This window comes from Anastrepha ludens, chromosome 5 (assembly GCF_028408465.1).
Source record: "Anastrepha ludens isolate Willacy chromosome 5, idAnaLude1.1, whole genome shotgun sequence".
Lineage (NCBI taxonomy): Eukaryota > Metazoa > Arthropoda > Insecta > Diptera > Tephritidae > Anastrepha > Anastrepha ludens.
The window spans coordinates 118,745,019-118,763,218 of record NC_071501.1 but is presented as its reverse complement, the minus strand read 5'-3'; the positions used below and the strand labels follow the sequence as shown (position 1 = coordinate 118,763,218).

The 18,200-nt window shown below is 37.7% G+C and overlaps 1 protein-coding gene across 2 annotated transcripts in view; it reads right to left on the bottom strand.

The window, feature by feature from the left end:
- LOC128863727 (protein YIPF5) overlaps window positions 1-17,404 on the bottom strand; it is a 35,940-nt gene extending 18,536 nt beyond the window's left edge. Inside the window, exons 1-4 of one of the 2 annotated variants that reach the window (XM_054103036.1) lie at window positions 17,259-17,404; window positions 17,003-17,112; window positions 16,750-16,943; window positions 16,654-16,688 (exon numbers count right to left, since the gene is read on the bottom strand). In XM_054103036.1, the coding sequence (XP_053959011.1) occupies window positions 16,654-16,688; window positions 16,750-16,943; window positions 17,003-17,100 (327 nt within the window). In that variant the 5' untranslated portion in view covers window positions 17,101-17,112; window positions 17,259-17,404. The remainder of the gene's footprint in view (window positions 1-16,653; window positions 16,689-16,749; window positions 16,944-17,002; window positions 17,113-17,258) is intronic. The other variant, XM_054103035.1, reaches the window with a different exon arrangement.
- Window positions 17,405-18,200: the final 796 nt, after the last annotated feature.

The window sequence follows — 18,200 nt, the reverse complement described above, 5'->3', positions numbered from 1 at the left end:
CATTAAGAGTCGCCACTTTCTGAGTGCATTGTTGCTCTCTATAAGAACTTTTGAATTAAACGTAAGCTATTTAAGGTTTTGAGGACTGATTGAATATCCGAAAGTATTTTAATTTTTTACTTTTTGGAACCCTCTTTCGGATACGATTGTCACTGTTTCCATTATGGCGAAAAGCTCCGCATGGAAAATTGTAGTATCTGCACTCAGTGTTAAAGATCTGTGTGCTCTAGGGCCCACTATTCCTGCGGCTGCCCCCGAGCGTTTTGGGTCCATCTATATACCATTTTAGTGAGTCATCATGTAGCCATGTTGAGTTAGTGTTCCACTCTTCCCGAGACGGAAAGATAACCATGTACGAGTATATCTTAGTAAAATTGAGTACGGGTCCGTGTGGTCATTCGCCTGGGTCATGCATGCTGCTTGTCCAACCCTGTTTAGGATATTGAATTGACCAGTAAGACCAGTTAAACCAGGAGTTAAATTTTTCTTTCATATGAAAGGAGAGTGCTTGCATAACAGTTTCCCCTTGTATTGCTAAGTGTGGGGATGGTAGATTTAAAAAGGCTTTCATCGCAGGCCTCACCCAAGAACATATCGCGTAAAGTATGGTAATACATATCTTGCCGTTAAGATTTTAATTCCATCAAGACCACGATCATGTCCATGAATTGAAATCAGACACACTTGAGCCGCATAGAAAATCTGTAGAAGAATTGTCAATGTTCTACACACTTACTGAGTTTTTTGTATGTCACAAAGGGAAAATTTTGTAATTTGATTTAATGTGAACTTAATTTCAATAAGATTTCATTTCACTTCGATAGGAAACAAAAAAAATGTATCCTCGAATTCACAACCACTAATTTCCAAACTTTCGATACTTAAAAACACTGGCACCCCGGGACTAGCATCCCTAGCATTTGAGAGCTTTTGCACCCCACACCGTAAAATATATGTAGAAACTCTAGCAGAGCACAACGGAACATTAAAATATTCCATCCATTTACTGCCACTATGGATGTTAAAAATTATGTTTATTTGCGTGAAAGAGAAAAAAATTTCATGCAGCGTAGCGTTTTACAATTTCAATATTTTTTCATTTCTAATTTGCATATAACAACGGACTTTATGAAATGTTTTCCGACTTTGTGTATTGTCGGTGTATTCGTGCTAAATTTATATGTATATGTACGTGTGTATGTATATGTATGAATGAATGTGTAATAAAATAAAGTGCAAACAATTAGTCTCATGAATATTTGAATAAATCATAAGCAAAACATTTAAAACTTCAAAATTAAAATTTTGGCAGTGAAGTTAATTTGGTTCAAATGATTTGGCGTTCTGCAAAGTTGTTGGCCCCCGAATTGCATGCAGCTCATAAAACTTATTCGAATACAGTAAGAGATGCCATCTCATTCGCAGTAAAATAATTGAAATTAGCAGAGCTGTAAAACTCTATGGCAAGTGTCGTATGAAACAATTGTAACTTAATATTTTATGGGAAAAAATGGCAAATTGGCCAATAATGACGCACGATCCTACTACCATTGTGACGGTAGCTCGGACGAGAATAATGACGAATATCGGATGACAAATGCATCAGGCAAGACAGGTTCTGGCTGAAGTGGTGAGATATATTCTGCGCTATGGCACGGCAATCTGCGACATGTGCACGAAGCATTACGAGAACGATGAAGCTCAACCAAGCCCAAAGTGATCAGTGAGCATTCAGAAAAATACACTCACAAGGCAACTTAAAGAAGCTTTTGTTAATGAACGAAGCACACAATTTAATCGATATGTCAGTAGTCTAAACGCTACAGCAGATTCTGAGTATTCGCTTTGGAAGGCTGCTAGAAATATAAAAAGATCTATACTCCAGATACCTGCCCTTCGAATGGAAAATAATGAATGGGCTAAAAGCGACTCCGAAAGAGCAGCGACATTTGCCCGGCATTTAAAAAGAGTATTTACCCCACACTCAATGGCCTCTTTACCCGGTACCCTAGAAGACATAAATTCTATACTAACACAAACCTTTCCCTACCAAGGCGGTTAGTGTGTCCATGCCACACTGCCAATTGGTACCTTAAGTGCTTTTTGCATTTTTGGGGCGCTGATCAACGCATTGTTTTGATCCGTGTGCCTTTGGGTACAGTGGGTTTAAGCTGTCGTCAGCAGGTACTCACGTAAAAAAACACTGGACGCTTACATAAACCTAACAAATAGACCCACCCATATGTAAATTCTCTATATTTGAAGTGAAATCTGCCATTAAAACTCTGAACACTAATAAATCTCCCAGCTACGATCTTATTACAGCCAAAATACTCAAAGAGCTCCCAGAAATAGGAGTTACTCTGTTAACGTATTTATTTAATGCAATTATACTAACTGGAAATTTTCCTGCCCAATGGAAAGTGGCTCAAATTAAAATGGTCCTCAAACCTGGCAAAAAAACCAGATTCAGTTAAATCTATCGTCCAATAAGCCTTCTGCCAATCACTTCCAAACTTATGGAATGTCTTATTCTTAAAAGACTGTTTCCGATCATCGAAGAACGAAAAATAATACCCAACATCATTCATCGAATTGTTGAATACATTCACAATGAATGCATTCGAACAAAAAAATACTGCACAGCAGCGTTCTTTGACATTGCCCAAGCTTTTGAAAGGGGATGGCACGACGGTTTGCTCTACAAATTTAAAACCACCCTCCCTATAAACTTCTACATACTTATAAAATCTTATCTTAATCGAAATTTCTTCGTCAAGGAAGGAGATCTTCTCTCCGAGCTCTGCGAAAATTCAGCGGGAGTTCCCCAAGGAAGCGTAATGGGACCAATATTGTACCCACTCTACACATATGACTTACCCGAAACTGAAGGAGTAACTATAAGCACATTTGCTGATTATACTGCTTTACTAGCAAGTGACACTTTCCCGCAAGCAGCTTCTTCTAAACTACAAAAGGGACTCGACAAAATCAACCTATGGCTCAAAAAATGGCGAATAAAGTCAAATGAAACAAAATTAGTACAAGTCACATTCACTCTTAAGCGAAACACTTGCCCACACGTCAAACTCAATGATATGGAAATTCCACAAAGCAATGAAACCAAATATCTAGGAATGCATCTGGACAGTTCCGATATTGCATCAGGATGGTAACGTACGTTGAACCTAGTGTTCAAAGCGCCTCCCTACAAAATACTTGACGGTAGTACCGGCGTTCGATAAATTGACGATGGAAGGCTTGGTTCGGATTAGAGTCCCACACTCACGGGGTTATGCTTTTGAGACTTTCCCTCATAAAAAAAACAATCGAATTTGATTGTAGAAAAGTTGCAAAAGGCTTTTTTGAAATGTTTTCCGGATGTTCACACAGATGATATAAATTTTTACAGGAAAATGAGATGGCAGCTCTCGCTTAAGTTTCTATTCACAAGTGTTGTTGTTACACGTCTGATCGTCTCACATTGGGGCTTTCAATATTTTTCTTGTAACTTCGAAAAAATCCTGTGAAACCAACAAATCTAACCCCTAAGGAATGTTTCTATTATTAGGTCAGTAGTATCGAAAAGAGATGGGCTCAAAAGCTTACAATTTAGCTGCTACCCGCCTAAAATTATGACGAGCTGCTACTCGTACTCGTATATGTAGTTTATAGATGAAATTAAGAAACGCCTTCTTTCGAAGATCTTCTATACTATAAAGGTGAATGTCTGTACGTTGTCCGCGCATCACTACGAAACGACAACACCAAATGACGTAAAAATTTTTATACATTCACATTTTCACCCAATGAAGGTTATAGACATGTTTTTATGATGGAACTCCCTTCCCAAAATCTTATTTTTTCCTATTTCCCATTATTTATAGCAGACTCTAGACTTCATAACCCGCATAGGCTGTTCAACTATGACCCAAATGCAAAGTTCAAAAACGGTTTGAAATAGAAAATTAATAAAAATAATATTGCTTGATATTTTTCCGAACGGTTCTTTTGATTTTATTCAAAGAGGCATAGCAACGGATGCCGTTAATTAATAAAAAAATATTTTCTATGAAATTATTGTTTGTAATTCTTTTATATACATATCCTAAATCCCTCAAAACTACTCCTACGCGAGCGGGGTCGCAGGTTAAAGCTAGTTTTAAAATAAAAAATAAATAAATGGTGCTTACACTTCTGTTGGGTTTTTGGCCGAGCTCATCCAACATGTGACGGACGTCTTGATGTTGTTCCACATTTATCAGGAGCGTTTTTATGGCAGAATTACACTCGGCGGTTTGCCATTGTCAACCGATGGGCGACCGCTATTAGAAAAAATTGTTTCTATCATTCCGCTGTTTCACGCACGGAGATTCGAACATACGCACACCCGAATGGTAGTCACGCACCGACCCATTCGGCTACGGCGGCCACCTCCGCCTTCCGAAGACTTTATTTGACTTCAAATGGGAATGCTCCTAATTTTACACAACTTTTTTTTTGGCTCCGCGATGATATCACTAACTATTGAACATCACCCATCTACCAAAAGGAAACTTGGATATCAGAACATTGTTCTACAAAAGGCTTAAAATAAAATAGGATTGAAGATAGTCGATGATGAGAGCCCCACATGGACATGAAATACCTAGCGGGTTGTGCCTAATCAAAAAAATTATTATAACTCGGGTAAATCTATGTCAAGTTCTTCTACGACGGTCGGGTCTACGAATTCGCAACTATTCTTCTTTAACTTTGCCTATTTCGGGTCGACTCTTCTTGCGCGAAACCTTCAGGTCACGCGGTCTTCAGTCGTCTCATCGCTGACGTTGCATCGCACGTCGTTTTCAGTGGTATTTTTTCAGGTTTTTGCAACCTCGATCTACACCACTTGCCTCACTACGTAATCCTCTTCTCATTACATGAGCGTACCAGCGTAGGCGGTGTTCCTGGAGCTTAGTGCTGATTGGAGCAACCTTATTGCCACCAGGAGTTAAGATGTTTTCAATTTGGCCAACAGTGTAACGCCACGTGCAGTTTCAGCTCTAATTTACGTGGTACAGCCCAGCACTGGAATGCATATGTCACTGCCTGCCTGATCATGCTTTTAAAGTTTTATTTTTTATTTTTGTGGAATTTTCTGGAGCTGCTCTCCAGCTTTATCATCCGCATTGAATTCGGTGAGCAATTTCTCGTTCCAAGGTGCCATCTTCGTTGTTTTTATTTGCGAGCCCAGGTATTTAAAGGTATCAACTATTTTGCGGGGGGAGGGCAGTATTTATTGTAAGAGCTGGACTCTCACAACTCGCTGTGGCAAAATAAAACTCGATTGTTTCGGTCTTTGTTCGGCTTACTCGTAGCTCATTCGATTCAAGGATGGTAACCCACCGGTTCAGACTTTCTTGGAGCATTACATTGGCGCGTGCGAGAAGGGCTACATCGTCAGCACACAGCAGTGGTTAAGGGAGGTTGCCTTGGATTTCACGTGTAAGGAAGTCCCTCATTAGTGGAATTCCAGTAATATTTGGCTGAACTGGGGCGTTTCTTATAAAAAAGTTTTAATATTTCTGCGAACTAAAAAATAAACCGAGCTGATGTGGAGTGAGAATGGAATAAGTATACGCACTTTCTTTTTCATATTTTAGCCTTTCAATGCATTAAAATTACAATGTCGCTTATAATATATATATTTTTTTTTTCTCAAAAAACATTTTATTTTACTATCAATATGGATATTTTAAATTTTCCACAAGGCTTAAAATTAATACGAATACAATGAAAATTCGATTTTCCATAGTTTGAATTTTTCCACTTGCATGCTTCCGATGGTGCTCGCACGCATCGCTGCATGCGTCCATCTGTCTATGTTATGCCCTCCTCCTCACGCCCTTGCCGTTTCGCCAAACGACAAAATAGTACAATGCTTCCCACACTTTTCAGTCAAACACCAAAAATAAAAGTAACAAAATTTTTTAACAATAAAATGGGTACAATGCACAACAGTACGAAAATTTTAGCAAAACAACGCTAAGTTCGGTGTTAAAAAAGCATTACGCACAACACAACAGCAATAGCAATGCTCGTGCTATGCATTATCGGGTGTTTTTTTAGCTGCATAAGAACAATCAATACCGATAACTATGGTTTGACAGCTGAAAATGGCAAACTGTGTTGGCATTTCTGTTGAGTAAGCTTTGGCAAGTTATCATGAATCGTTTAACGCCAGAACAACGCTTTGAAAGTGTGGAAATTTACTATGAAAAAAATAAATCATAGATCAAATGAACAACGAAATCGACCGCAACCCCAAAAATGTATATTTAAATTTTTTTTTTTAGACTTTTCTGGTGAATATTCTATACTTACCTTGAACTGACCCCTCAAGGTCAAATGAACAAAGAAATCGAACTCAACCAAAAAGGTATATTTTCATTGTATGCTTGACCTTGAACCGGCCCCTCAAGTTCAAATGAACAACGAAATCGACCGCAACCCCAAAAATGTATATTTAAATTTTTTTGTTTAGACTTTTCTGGTGAATATTCTATACTTGACCTTGAACTGACCCCTCAAGGTCAAATGAACAAAGAAATCGAACTCAACCAAAAAGGTATATTTTCATTGTATGTTGACCTTGAACTGGCCCCTCAAGGTCAAATAAACAACTAAAGCTAGCTCAAACTCAAAAACGTATGTTTTAAATTTTTCGAGACTTTTCTGGTGAATATTCTATGCTTAACCTTGAAATGACTCCTCAAGGACAAATAAACAACTAAATCGAGCACAACCTCAAAAACGCATAGTAACAATTTTTTGAGACTTTTCTGGTGAATTTCCTTTTTGACCTTGAACTGGCCACTCAAGGTCAAATGAACAACGAAATCGACCGCAACCCCAAAAATGTAATATATATTTTAATTTTGTTGAGACTTTTCTGGTGAATATTCTATACTTGACCTTGAACTGACCCCTGAAGGTCAAATGAACAACGAAATCGAACTCAACCCCAAAAACTTATATTGTAAATTTTTCGAGACTTTTCTAGTGAATATTCTATGTTTGACCTTAAACTGACCCCTCAAGGTCAAATGAGCAACGAAATCGAGCCCAACCCCAAAAACGTATATTTTAAATTTTTTGAAATATCAATCACTACAGCCAGAAAATAATGGATTGCTTTTTCTCCCAAACTAATATTATCATTTCAAGTTCTCAAACTCTTAAAAAACACCCGATACATGGATATATAGTTACAATGGATACGCTTCTGTTTTGTTATGAGGTTGTAGCGAACTTTACACTCCAATTTGTGCTATTGCCATTGCTGCTATGTTGTGGTGCGGCAAAACGAAAAAAAAAAAAAATTATTTGTAAAATTTTTTAGACAAACTTTGAAAAATGGAAATTGATGATAAATGGTACTGCTGACGGCCACAATGTCAGCACAGGGTATGGAGTAGCCAGAACGCCAGAACACCAGTTTCGCCAGTGTAGAGTTTAGTGCTGTGCGCTCACACATACAATTGGAATTATTAGTTGTGACAGTGGGTGCGCTGACCAAGTGGCTATGTGCGAGCATCAGCTGTCAACGACGTGTTTTGGAAGTGATGAATGCAACAACCTATTTCTTCTTCTTTTTTTTTTTGGAATAGCTGGCAGAAGGCCGCTGAATACCAATATATGTATGTATGTGCATAGTGAAGCGACATTAGTTACTGTTGCAGGAGGAAAGAAAAATATTATATACGAATTATGGCAAACAAAAGAGCTGCACTTCGCGCAGAAGCTACAAATGCAACACATCTACTGTTTGTTAAAGCCACACACGATTTATTTGACATACCCTTATTTTAGCTATCAATTAGTGAGTTTTTCAACTTGGCAAGGCAAATACAATGAACGAAATAATTTTTAAATTTTGCTTCAATTGACATGGGTACAACACAAACGTTGGAAAATATGATAGCAACAAGGCAAGGCGCGTTCATTAAAGGTGGTGGCACTAGACCAACAACAAGGTTTTGGACGTCTGATTGTCAAAGTAGAAAACAAAGAATGAATTCGCCTTGTTTCACTCTGGGCTGACAGCCAAATGGACACGGCGAAAGGAAAAAGAAAAAACGAATCGGCTGATTTACCGATAGCACCTTTAATAGGCCTCGGTAGTCTTACGACGACATAGACATAGCGCAGCGAATAAAGATCCAGCGGCTACGTTGGCTGGGTCATGTCGTCCGAATGGATACAAACGCTCCGGCTTTGAAAGTATTCGATGCGGTACCAGCTGGTGGTAGCAGAGGAAGAGGGCGGCCTCCTCTGCGTTGGAAAGATCAGGTGGAGAAGGACTTGGCTTCACTTGGTGTGTCCAATTGGCGCCGGTTAGCACGAGAAAGAAACGACTGGCGCGCTTTGTTAAACTCGGCCAAAATCGCGTAAGCGGTTATAGCGCCAATTAAGAAGAAGAAGAAGTCTAACGTAGTGCACTAGCCTGCCATCCCAAAGGTTGTGGGTTCGAATCCCACGTAAAGCTCGGTTCTCGCACGTTTCCAAATTTACCTACTTTCCCTGTTTCTAAAACAAAAAAAAAAAGAATACATTACCACAAAAACTTACCTCGCAATTTTCCAAATTTACCTACTTTCCCCGTTTCTAACAAAAAAAAACATCCATTACCGCAAAAATAGCCACATAGCATTATTTGCATAGTGGCTGCTAAAACAAGCAAAAAACAAAGAAAAACACACAATTACACATTGCATCAGTGGCGCCAGCAAGAAGAAGCCGGCGACTGCGGTGATAGCGCAGACACACGAAATTTAGCGAAGTCCTCAACCATCTGTGCGATCCTCATGGCAGAAAAATGTGAAACACAGATGGTGCTCGAAGCAGTAAGAAGGCGTTGTTCCTAAGCAACGACAGGTGGGCATTGTCACTACTTAGGACTGGTAGCGGCAGCCTAATCACCTAGCCAGTCAGAAATCAAATAGATTAACGAAAAAAATGCAAGACTGAGTCTTGTCGAGGCCCTGTGCTCCCGAGAGGAGTAAAAAACAAAACCAAACCTTTCATAGATTAGCCTTGAAAAAAACATTTTCAGATAATTTAAAAAAAAAAATTTTTTTGAGTTGTAAAAAATCTCTTCGGATATTTTGTGCCTTCCAATTATAAATGTAAATTAAGAGAATAATTAATGTACCTAGATATTAAAAATATTCTACAACATAATGCAATTTGATCGCGTTTCAGAAACGTCCAATGGAAAAAAAAAATTAAAAAAAAAATATTTAATAAAAATAAAAAATAGTAGAAACAATATTTAATAAAAATAAAAAATAGTTCACACAAAATATCATTTTTCTTAAAGCTTGCATATGGAGAATTAATTTAGTATTTTTGACTTCTTCACATCTTCAATACGTTGAATTTACTAAATTTGCACATTTATAAGGAGAAATAAGTGCCAATACTTTTGAATTTTGTTCCACATTTCCTCCCTATTTGTGAAATTTGTGAAGGTTAGGTTAGGTTAGGTTGAAGCGGTTGTCCCGTGGGACACACTCAGGCTCATAACCCATTGTGATGCCGCGTGGGGAGCTTGTCCCTATCTCTCCTAAAACCAGTGTGTGCTTTTCAAAAATTTTAAAATATCTCTGATTTCTGTATGGCTGAGATCTACCAACTCATTAAAAAATTGTCTACCCAGAATAGTAAACCTACGTCTGGATAGAGCAGGACAGTGGCACGGTAGGTGCGAGATTGTCTCTTCCTCGTCCTCATCTAGACAACTTTTACAGAAGTCATGTGTGCACACCCATCCTTTGGGCGTGTCTACCTTTTAGGCAGTGCCCCGTTATGACCGAGATAAATGTGCTAAGACTATGCTTATTTTGGCTTAGCAGAGATTCTGTGCGTTTAGTATTTAGAGTCGGCCACAGTTGACGGGCGATTTTGCAGGTGGCTTCATTACTCCATCTTTCGTTTGCTTTCTTTACTATTTCTTCAAGGATGTGTAGCTTACATGTTTGTATGGGTATACCTATGCCATTATCTATGTACTCATCAGACAATTTAGTGCCGAGTCTTGCTAGTTCATCGGCTTTACAGCTACCCTCAATGTCGCGATGGCCAGGAACCCATGTTACCTTTAGGTGAAATGACTCATCCATCTCGTTAAGAGATGTGCGGCATTTCATGGCTACCCCTGTTTTGTGAGGGATTTTATCGCCGCTTGGCTATCAGTGAAATTGTAGATATCATTTCCGGATATCCCATCACACTGTATCAGTGTCGCGGCTTTTGTTATTGCCATCAGTTCAGCCTGAAAGACACTACAATACTCGGGGAGCCGAAAACTGAAGGAGATCCCTAGATGTCCGGAATATACACCTCCTCCCACCCTGCCCTCGAGCTTTGAGCCATCTGTGTATACATGGATGGACTCGCCCTGTCTCACATCGTCCCGTTCCCACTCTTCCCTTGAGGGTAGGAGGGTCGTAAACGAGGTAATGGCAAGTATAGGCGGGAGTGCATAGTCCACCGATCCGGGAAGCCACAAAGTGCCAGCCAGGATTTTTGGAGTGTTCAGCTTTATTGCCGCACTGCGTGCGTTATATATTGTCTGCAGATCTACCGCAAGGAGGTTTAATGTCGCATATAATGTTTTCGATGGTGTGGTTGACATGGCGCCGATTATCAGAACAGATGCTAGTCTTTGAACCTTGTCAAGTTTCTTGATGTTCACACCCTTCTGAAAGGCATCCCGCCATATTACAATACTATAGTAGAGAATTGGCCTAACCACTGCTGTGTAGAGCCAATGTATCATTCTGGGTTCCAATCCCCATTTCTTCGCAATAAGCCTTCTGCAGGAGTACATTGCGGTCATAGCTTTACGTGCTCTGTCTGCGACTGTGAGCCCCCAATTTAGCTTCCTATATAGTACAAGTCCTAGCTATTTTGCTCTTTCTATTACTTTAAGTGGTTTCCCTCCTAGAAATATTTGTTGAAGAGCAGGTGTTTTGAGTTTCCTACTAAAAAGTATCAGATCCTTTTTTCCGGATTTACTTCTAGTCCTCGACTTTTACACCAAAGTGATAATCTGTTGAGAGATCTTTGTTGGAGATCACATAATGTTGGAAGGTGTTCCCCCGAGATTGCTATTACAATATCATCGGCATATGATATTATTTTGTGAAAGGCCCGATTATCTTTTTCACTTCTACCCATAGATGCTCAATTGGGTTTACGCATTGGGTAAGTATGATAATAAAATAGAGCCACAATCACTCAACTTTTGGCAAACCGGCATATTTTGGGGCGGTCGATCGGGTTAAAATAAGGGGAAGGGAAAACATCGTGACGAGTTCTAATTGGCGAGAACGATGTACTATATTTGCTCGTATGCACAAAAAGAATGCGACACGAACCAAATGCGTTGTCGATTTGTCTTTACCTAAGCACTGAGCAAGCGTACGGTAGACATACATACATACAAGGTGAAGTCTAAAATAAACAAGACGGGAGCTTTATTCGGATAACTGCGAGTTTATTTATTTAAAATAGTCCCCTCTGGCATCGATACATGCGATTTAAAAGCTTGAGTGTTTCAGGTCATTGACCGGAATGTTCTTCAGTATATCGGCACAAGCCTTTTGGATGGTATCTACGAACGCAAAAGGTTTTCCTTTCATGGCCAAATGCAATTTTCCGAATGGGCAAAAGTCACAGGGAGCCATATCAGGCGAATACGGGGAGTGATTGATTGTTACAATGCGATTTATAGTGAAAAAATCAGTCACAAGAGTGGAAAATCACTCGACTTCCTCGACTCAAACAAATGCCAAACACAAAGAAATAGACCGATCTGGCTGAAACTTGCTGTGTGTTTTTCCAAGACATTCTGCTAACTAAATTTAGTCTCGCTACGCGCCAGTAGTGCCACATTTCTGACTTTGCACGGACTTTTCAAACGACCCTCGTACAAATGTGTATGTGTAGTAGCAAAAAACGAATAAACCAATAAATTGCTAGCAGGATTATCTGACTCTTGCCACCTTAAGTATGAATTGAAATGAAATTATGAGGCAAATAATTGCAAAAAAAAATACTACATGCATGCAAACGTATTTAATTGCATGTTTTTTTAAATATTGTAAGTTTAAAATAAATACAAAAAAGCTAAAATATCATACACTGCTTAACACACAACTAAAGAATGCCCCAAAGTGGTAGTTTGGCTGGTAAAGGCATCGTTCGCACGACAGTCGGTTCTACGTTACCAGAGCGGCCCGCATTCATATCCGGCCAAGGACTGTCACTCCAGCAAAATTCCCCGTACATTTATGGATAATATTTATGCTGCTATAACAACAACGATAACTTTATCTACGTAATTTTAGTAGCATTTTTTCCGCGACTCATTAACTTTTTTTCGGTTTTTAATTAACTCGCTAGTAATAAATTTTCCAAATGTGCAAAGTGATGAAATTTATAGTTACAAGAAATGTAAATTATGGTATTTGAGTAAGAATATATATTTGCATGGAGGTATATAACGACTTTCAATGAATCAGTACATTTAGTAAAAAAATAATAATTCAACTAATATTCAAGCAAACCGGGTTTACTTAAACCAATTTCAAAAAATTACAATAAAGCCGCAATAATTTATTTCTGTCCAGGAAGGTTTGTCAAGTCATTATGAATCGCTTAACGCCAGAACAACTCTGCCAAACTGTGGAAATTTACTTTGAAAAAAAAAAATCTATTCGCGAAGTTCATAGAGCGAAGTGTTGAAGATAACACCGAAATGTCGATTCGTCAACGTTCTCAACTTTTTGGTCTTTGTTCTTCGACTAGGTGGAAAATTTTACATAAGGCTCTTGGCTTACATGGCTATAAAGTACAGTTCGTACAAGAATTGAAGCCAAATGGCTAGCGCTTGCATCACATTTTTGCTGGTTGGGCTCATTTAGATTTATTAATCAGATTTATTGGTAAAAGTAGGCAAAAATTTTACTGAACGAATGTACCATGTAACCCGCAGACGCCGTGGACATATGCTGGATATCAGATTCAAAAAATATATGCCATGAAATTATCTACCATATTATATTAAAAAAAAAGAATTCTAACAATATTTCTGTTTTGTATTATCATTTTAAATTCTCTAGCTTTTAAGAGCACTTAAAGAAATACCCTTTACATAAATATTTTTCAATTGACCAATACATTTTTGGCTGAGTCTTGTCTAAATTTCTTTTTATAATTATGCCATAATTTGGATTCTTTACTTTTTTCCCCACAAGTGATTTCTTAATCCTTATATCAACTTTTATTTTCATTTCATAGAGAAGCTTATAGAGCCAAATTTTGATTCCACATTGGAACATTATGGCATAATTTTAATTTTTAATAAATATTTTTTATTACATTTAGCTAGCGAGCAGACTAAGATCACATGCATAATTAACTGAGATCAAGAGCTTTATATGCAGTGAAGGACTTGAGCAGGTACAGCTCCCCAAACCATTACGATACCACCGCCGTGATGTACAGTAGGTATAAATCGTTCCCACGACAGTCGGTTCTACGTTACCGGAACGACCCTATTTATATCCCGCCAAGGATTGTCACTTCAGCAGCATTTCCCATATATAATATGTATGGGGAATAATTATGCTGCTACAACAACAACAACAGTAGGTATAAAATTTTTCATTTCCATATTCGCATTTTTTCTCCTCCACATTTTGGCCCAGCCATTACTTCACTTTGATTTATCAGTAAATAAAACTTTAGACCAAAAATCCATTCCCCTGCCAAGGCGCCCGTGCAAACTCAAGCCGAAGGCACCGTTGTTTCTGAAAACAGAGGCTTTTTACATGGTGAATTATTTGCTATTATTAAGATATCTCTTAATAGTTCTTGGATAAACACTTTTTTCGGATATCTCGACGATATGTTGGACCAATTTCGGAGCACTAATTCTCGGATCTCGGTCAGTGTCCTTTAAAATGGGTCTTACATCTCTTCCGGACAGCTTTTTTGGGCGGCCGGATAGCTATTTATTTTTTACAGCTACTTTTTCAATGTTTGCTTTGCTTGAGTGAACCAAAGCAGTAGTCTTTTGTCATGCCGCTTTTTTGTTGTTTTGTTATTTTTTTTTTGTTGCAAAGCTGGTGAAATAATTAAATGTTTGTAAATTTATGAATATGTAAATATGAATTCCGAAAAAACTATTTTTCAACTATTGTGTACCTTCTGGGAAATAAGCTAATATGCTGTATGTAGAATAAAATTCTTTACTGTATGTACAACTAATCGGCGCTTACACCTGTTTTGCTTGTTTGGCCGAGCAGAACTTTGCCACATGCAAATAATATAGCAATCTTAATTTGCATTCGATAGATATTGTTGTTGTTGTTGTAGAAGTTTGCCAAGCTCTGCCCTGCACAGTGAAGTTACCGTCAATCTCATCTAACGTAAGACCCGACATGTTGTTTCGACGGGGTGGGTTGTAAGCAAGAAGGCTAGATGAGACTATCTAACCCTACATCCCATGATCAAATTCATATATATATATATATAATTGGCGCGTACCCCTTTTTGGGTGTTTGGCCGAGCTCCTCCTCCTATTTGTGGTGTGCGTCTTGATATTGTTCCACAAATGGAGAGACCTACAGTTTCAATCCGACTCCGAACGGCAGATATTTTTATGAGGAGCTTTTTCGTGGCAGAAATACACTCGGAGGTATGCCATTGCCTGTCGAGGGGCGACCGATATTAGAAAAATGTTTTTCTTAATTTTGGTGTTTCACCGAGATTCGAACCACCGTTCTTTCTGTGAATTCCGAATGGTAGTCACGCACCAACCCATTCGGCTACGGCGGCGTCAAATTCATATAGCGTTAACTATTTTCAAGTTAAAGTGGAGGTCATATAATATATGCTCTACATATGTCTTATATATACCATATATCTGGATTCTTCATTCGACTTCGCATTGGACACACAATCGGTACACACTCGCACATTTTAAATGCAGAAAGGCCACCTCCCTGCCCTTCAGCGAACACAAGTTTGAATCTCAGTAACACAAGTTTCAACAAGCGTCTTCCATCGGAAATACTGAAGACTCCTACTTCTCAGGAAAACATTAAAAAAATGACAGATTACTTAATTAGAGCGGATCTGAGGCAATTGATTGAAACCAAAAGTCTCTTTACTTAAATATCTATGTAAATATGCTTCCGTATATCCTATGAATTGACTTCCCACATAACTTAATTTCTTTATTAATTCATGTGTCGATAGTGCTTAATAATCTCTTCCAGAAAATAAACTGTCTAATAGCTTAACTTTTCTAGTCAAAAAATAATCTCATTAGAACAGTGAGCCGTAAACCCTGGCCGCTAGTGCTCCTTTTATTGTAAAATAATAATTTATTGTTATTTTCCATATATTAGATAAATAAATAAAATTGATTCTATACATATATTCGTAAATCTTTTAAAGTGCACAATGTACATATGTGCCTTTATAAGCGAGAGGGTTATCGAAGTTAATACGATTAATGAGAGTAAGGTAACCCAGCCAAGGCACTCGCAATTCGGCATTAACCTTCAGAAGGCATACCTTTTTTTCACGTAAATGGCACATTGGGGTAAGTTTTAGCCCAATTCATAAACTTTTTTACACAAATAGAGTTAAAGTTTTTATTTCGACTTTTTTGTAAGCATTTAGATATCATTAATTTAAAATTATTTGTTTAATTTAATTTATTCAAAGGGTTGTTGCGTGACTACCATTCGGAATATTCAGAGAGAGCGTAGGTTCGAATCTCGGTGAAACAGGAAAATGAAGAAAACGTATTTTTCTAACAGCGGTCGCCCCTCGGCAGGCAATGGCAAACCTCCGAGTGTATTTCTGCTATGTGAATTGTGTAATTTAATTTATTAAATAAAAATAAATAAAATAAAAAATAATTAAAATTAAAAAATAAATAAATAAATAGTCAAAACTTATCAATATGCGGTGTACACTTTCCTTTGACGCTGACAATATGTAGGTAGTTTTGTCAAAGGTGAATTTTTATCTTTTTGAATTCCATTCCTATAAGGAGAGATTTTCTTTTAGAGCAATAATGGCAAAGTGGTCTGTGTCGGCCTCTAAAAAAGTTAGGTGGAAATTTTTCATCTTTTGACCTGATTTTGATGATGAAATAATTGATTTTGGAGACGATAATAGTGTCCTAGACTTATCAATATATGGTGAACACTTTCTTTTGACGTTGACTGTATATGCAGAAAAAGTACACGAAGTAAACACTGGCGTAAATTCCACACCATCACTTTTTTTAGATCTGCATAAATTCGGTGCGCGCCAGCTACTGAGGACTTAATGCATAAATTCGAAGAGTATAAATAGAAATAAACAATCTACAATTCATCAAATATTTTGTAGAGTGACTCACACCAAACTGTGTCTTACGAAGGTCAAGCTATCGTCAAGCGTCGGCAGTGAATGTAAAAGCTTTTTTTGATTTATATTTTAGCTTACAAAAGTTATGTAGCAGAGCAGATTTTGTTCTCTTAGTTTCCCAAAAATTCTCAATTCAAGTGATTGAAGTAATTAAATTGCAAGATATCTTACCTTTAGAAAAATATGATGCGGATTGATTCCCAGTTCTAAAAAAAAAACCTAACTTTTAGTAAAATATATTTTTAGAATCCCAATGTATTTGTATACCTTCCAATAAAGGAGGCTCATCATCGAACTCGCTTCCGGAAGCACCTGGTTTGAACCCCGAATCCTGATCATACGTCTGACTTACATATGCATTGGGATCATAGAAACCACCCAGTCCTTGATTGCTTGCTCCATATGCAGCATCGTAATTCGGTGGAACAGAGCTCTGTGTATTGTCAAAGGTTTGAAAATTCCTACAAATAAGTACTGAGTTATTCATTTACTAGCAACAAATGATGTAAATTGTACATACAGCTCTTGGCCGAACTCGGGCACCTCGAAATTATACGACTGCTCACCTCCGCTTGCATAGAAATCGTTTGGACCACTTGTTCGACCGGTATACGACATTTTGCCCAGCTGCTTTAGAAAAAATTAAATATTTTTAGAAGACAAAAATATGTAAATATAACACACAAAAAATCTACAAAAGCAGATGCCAGTGTCTGGCACTTTCAGCTCAAGTATTAAATTCGCGTTTGTTACAGTTGGTCTAAAGCTGTACTTACCTATACTAAGCTCTGTTGTGTAGAATATTAAATATTTGCTGATTTAGTTGAAAATATCCCACATTTATTATAGAAATTAATATTTACCCACTAAACATCACAAAAAACGCCGCAGTTGTCATTTCGGACACGTCAATAAAAATGCAGACACAGGGTGCTATTGAACAGCTGATCCAGAAATGTTTCACAGTATGCTGTTCAGACAAAAAACTGAATATAAATATTTTTTTAGTGGAATATCTATTAAACAGAAGTCAAGAAAAACTTTTCCAAATTCTTGTACACAAATGTATTTGAAAATTGCGAGAGGGTGGAAATCAATATTTAGGTAAAAATTTGAATTGTTAATCAAACAAGTGGCTGTAAATATTCGCACCAGGAGGCGTACACCAACTGCCACCGCCTCTGCTTTCTCTAGTGTCGAACTTTTTCTTGCTAGCTGATCCGCTATCTCATTACCCCGTATGTTCCTATAACCGGGAACCCATATCAGAGTAATTTCAAGCCAATGACTAAGCAATTATAGTTCCTCTCTACACTGTAAGACTAGTTTAGATGAAATGGAGTAGTGCTGGCAAACTATCGATGGCACTATCGATAGTATCGATGGGGTACCACTATCGTTACTATCGATGGTCCTTAACTATCGAAAAAATACTATCGAAGTTTTTTACTTTATCCAGCTCTGAAAATTTACCATCACTATTCTTTGTTTGGCGCGTTAGTTATTTTCACTTTTACTTGTAATATTATTTTTGCTTAAAAGAAATTTTCAAAATGGGCAAGTTTATAACAATAAACGGAAAAGGTAATAATCTATTTGGTGAAAATATATCTATTAAGCCGTGTGAAGATTGATTTTATTACTTTTAATAGGAGCAAAAGAAAATGCAGTCGAATGCGTGTGTTCTTCGGAAAGCGAAGAAGAACGTGGTGGCAAAA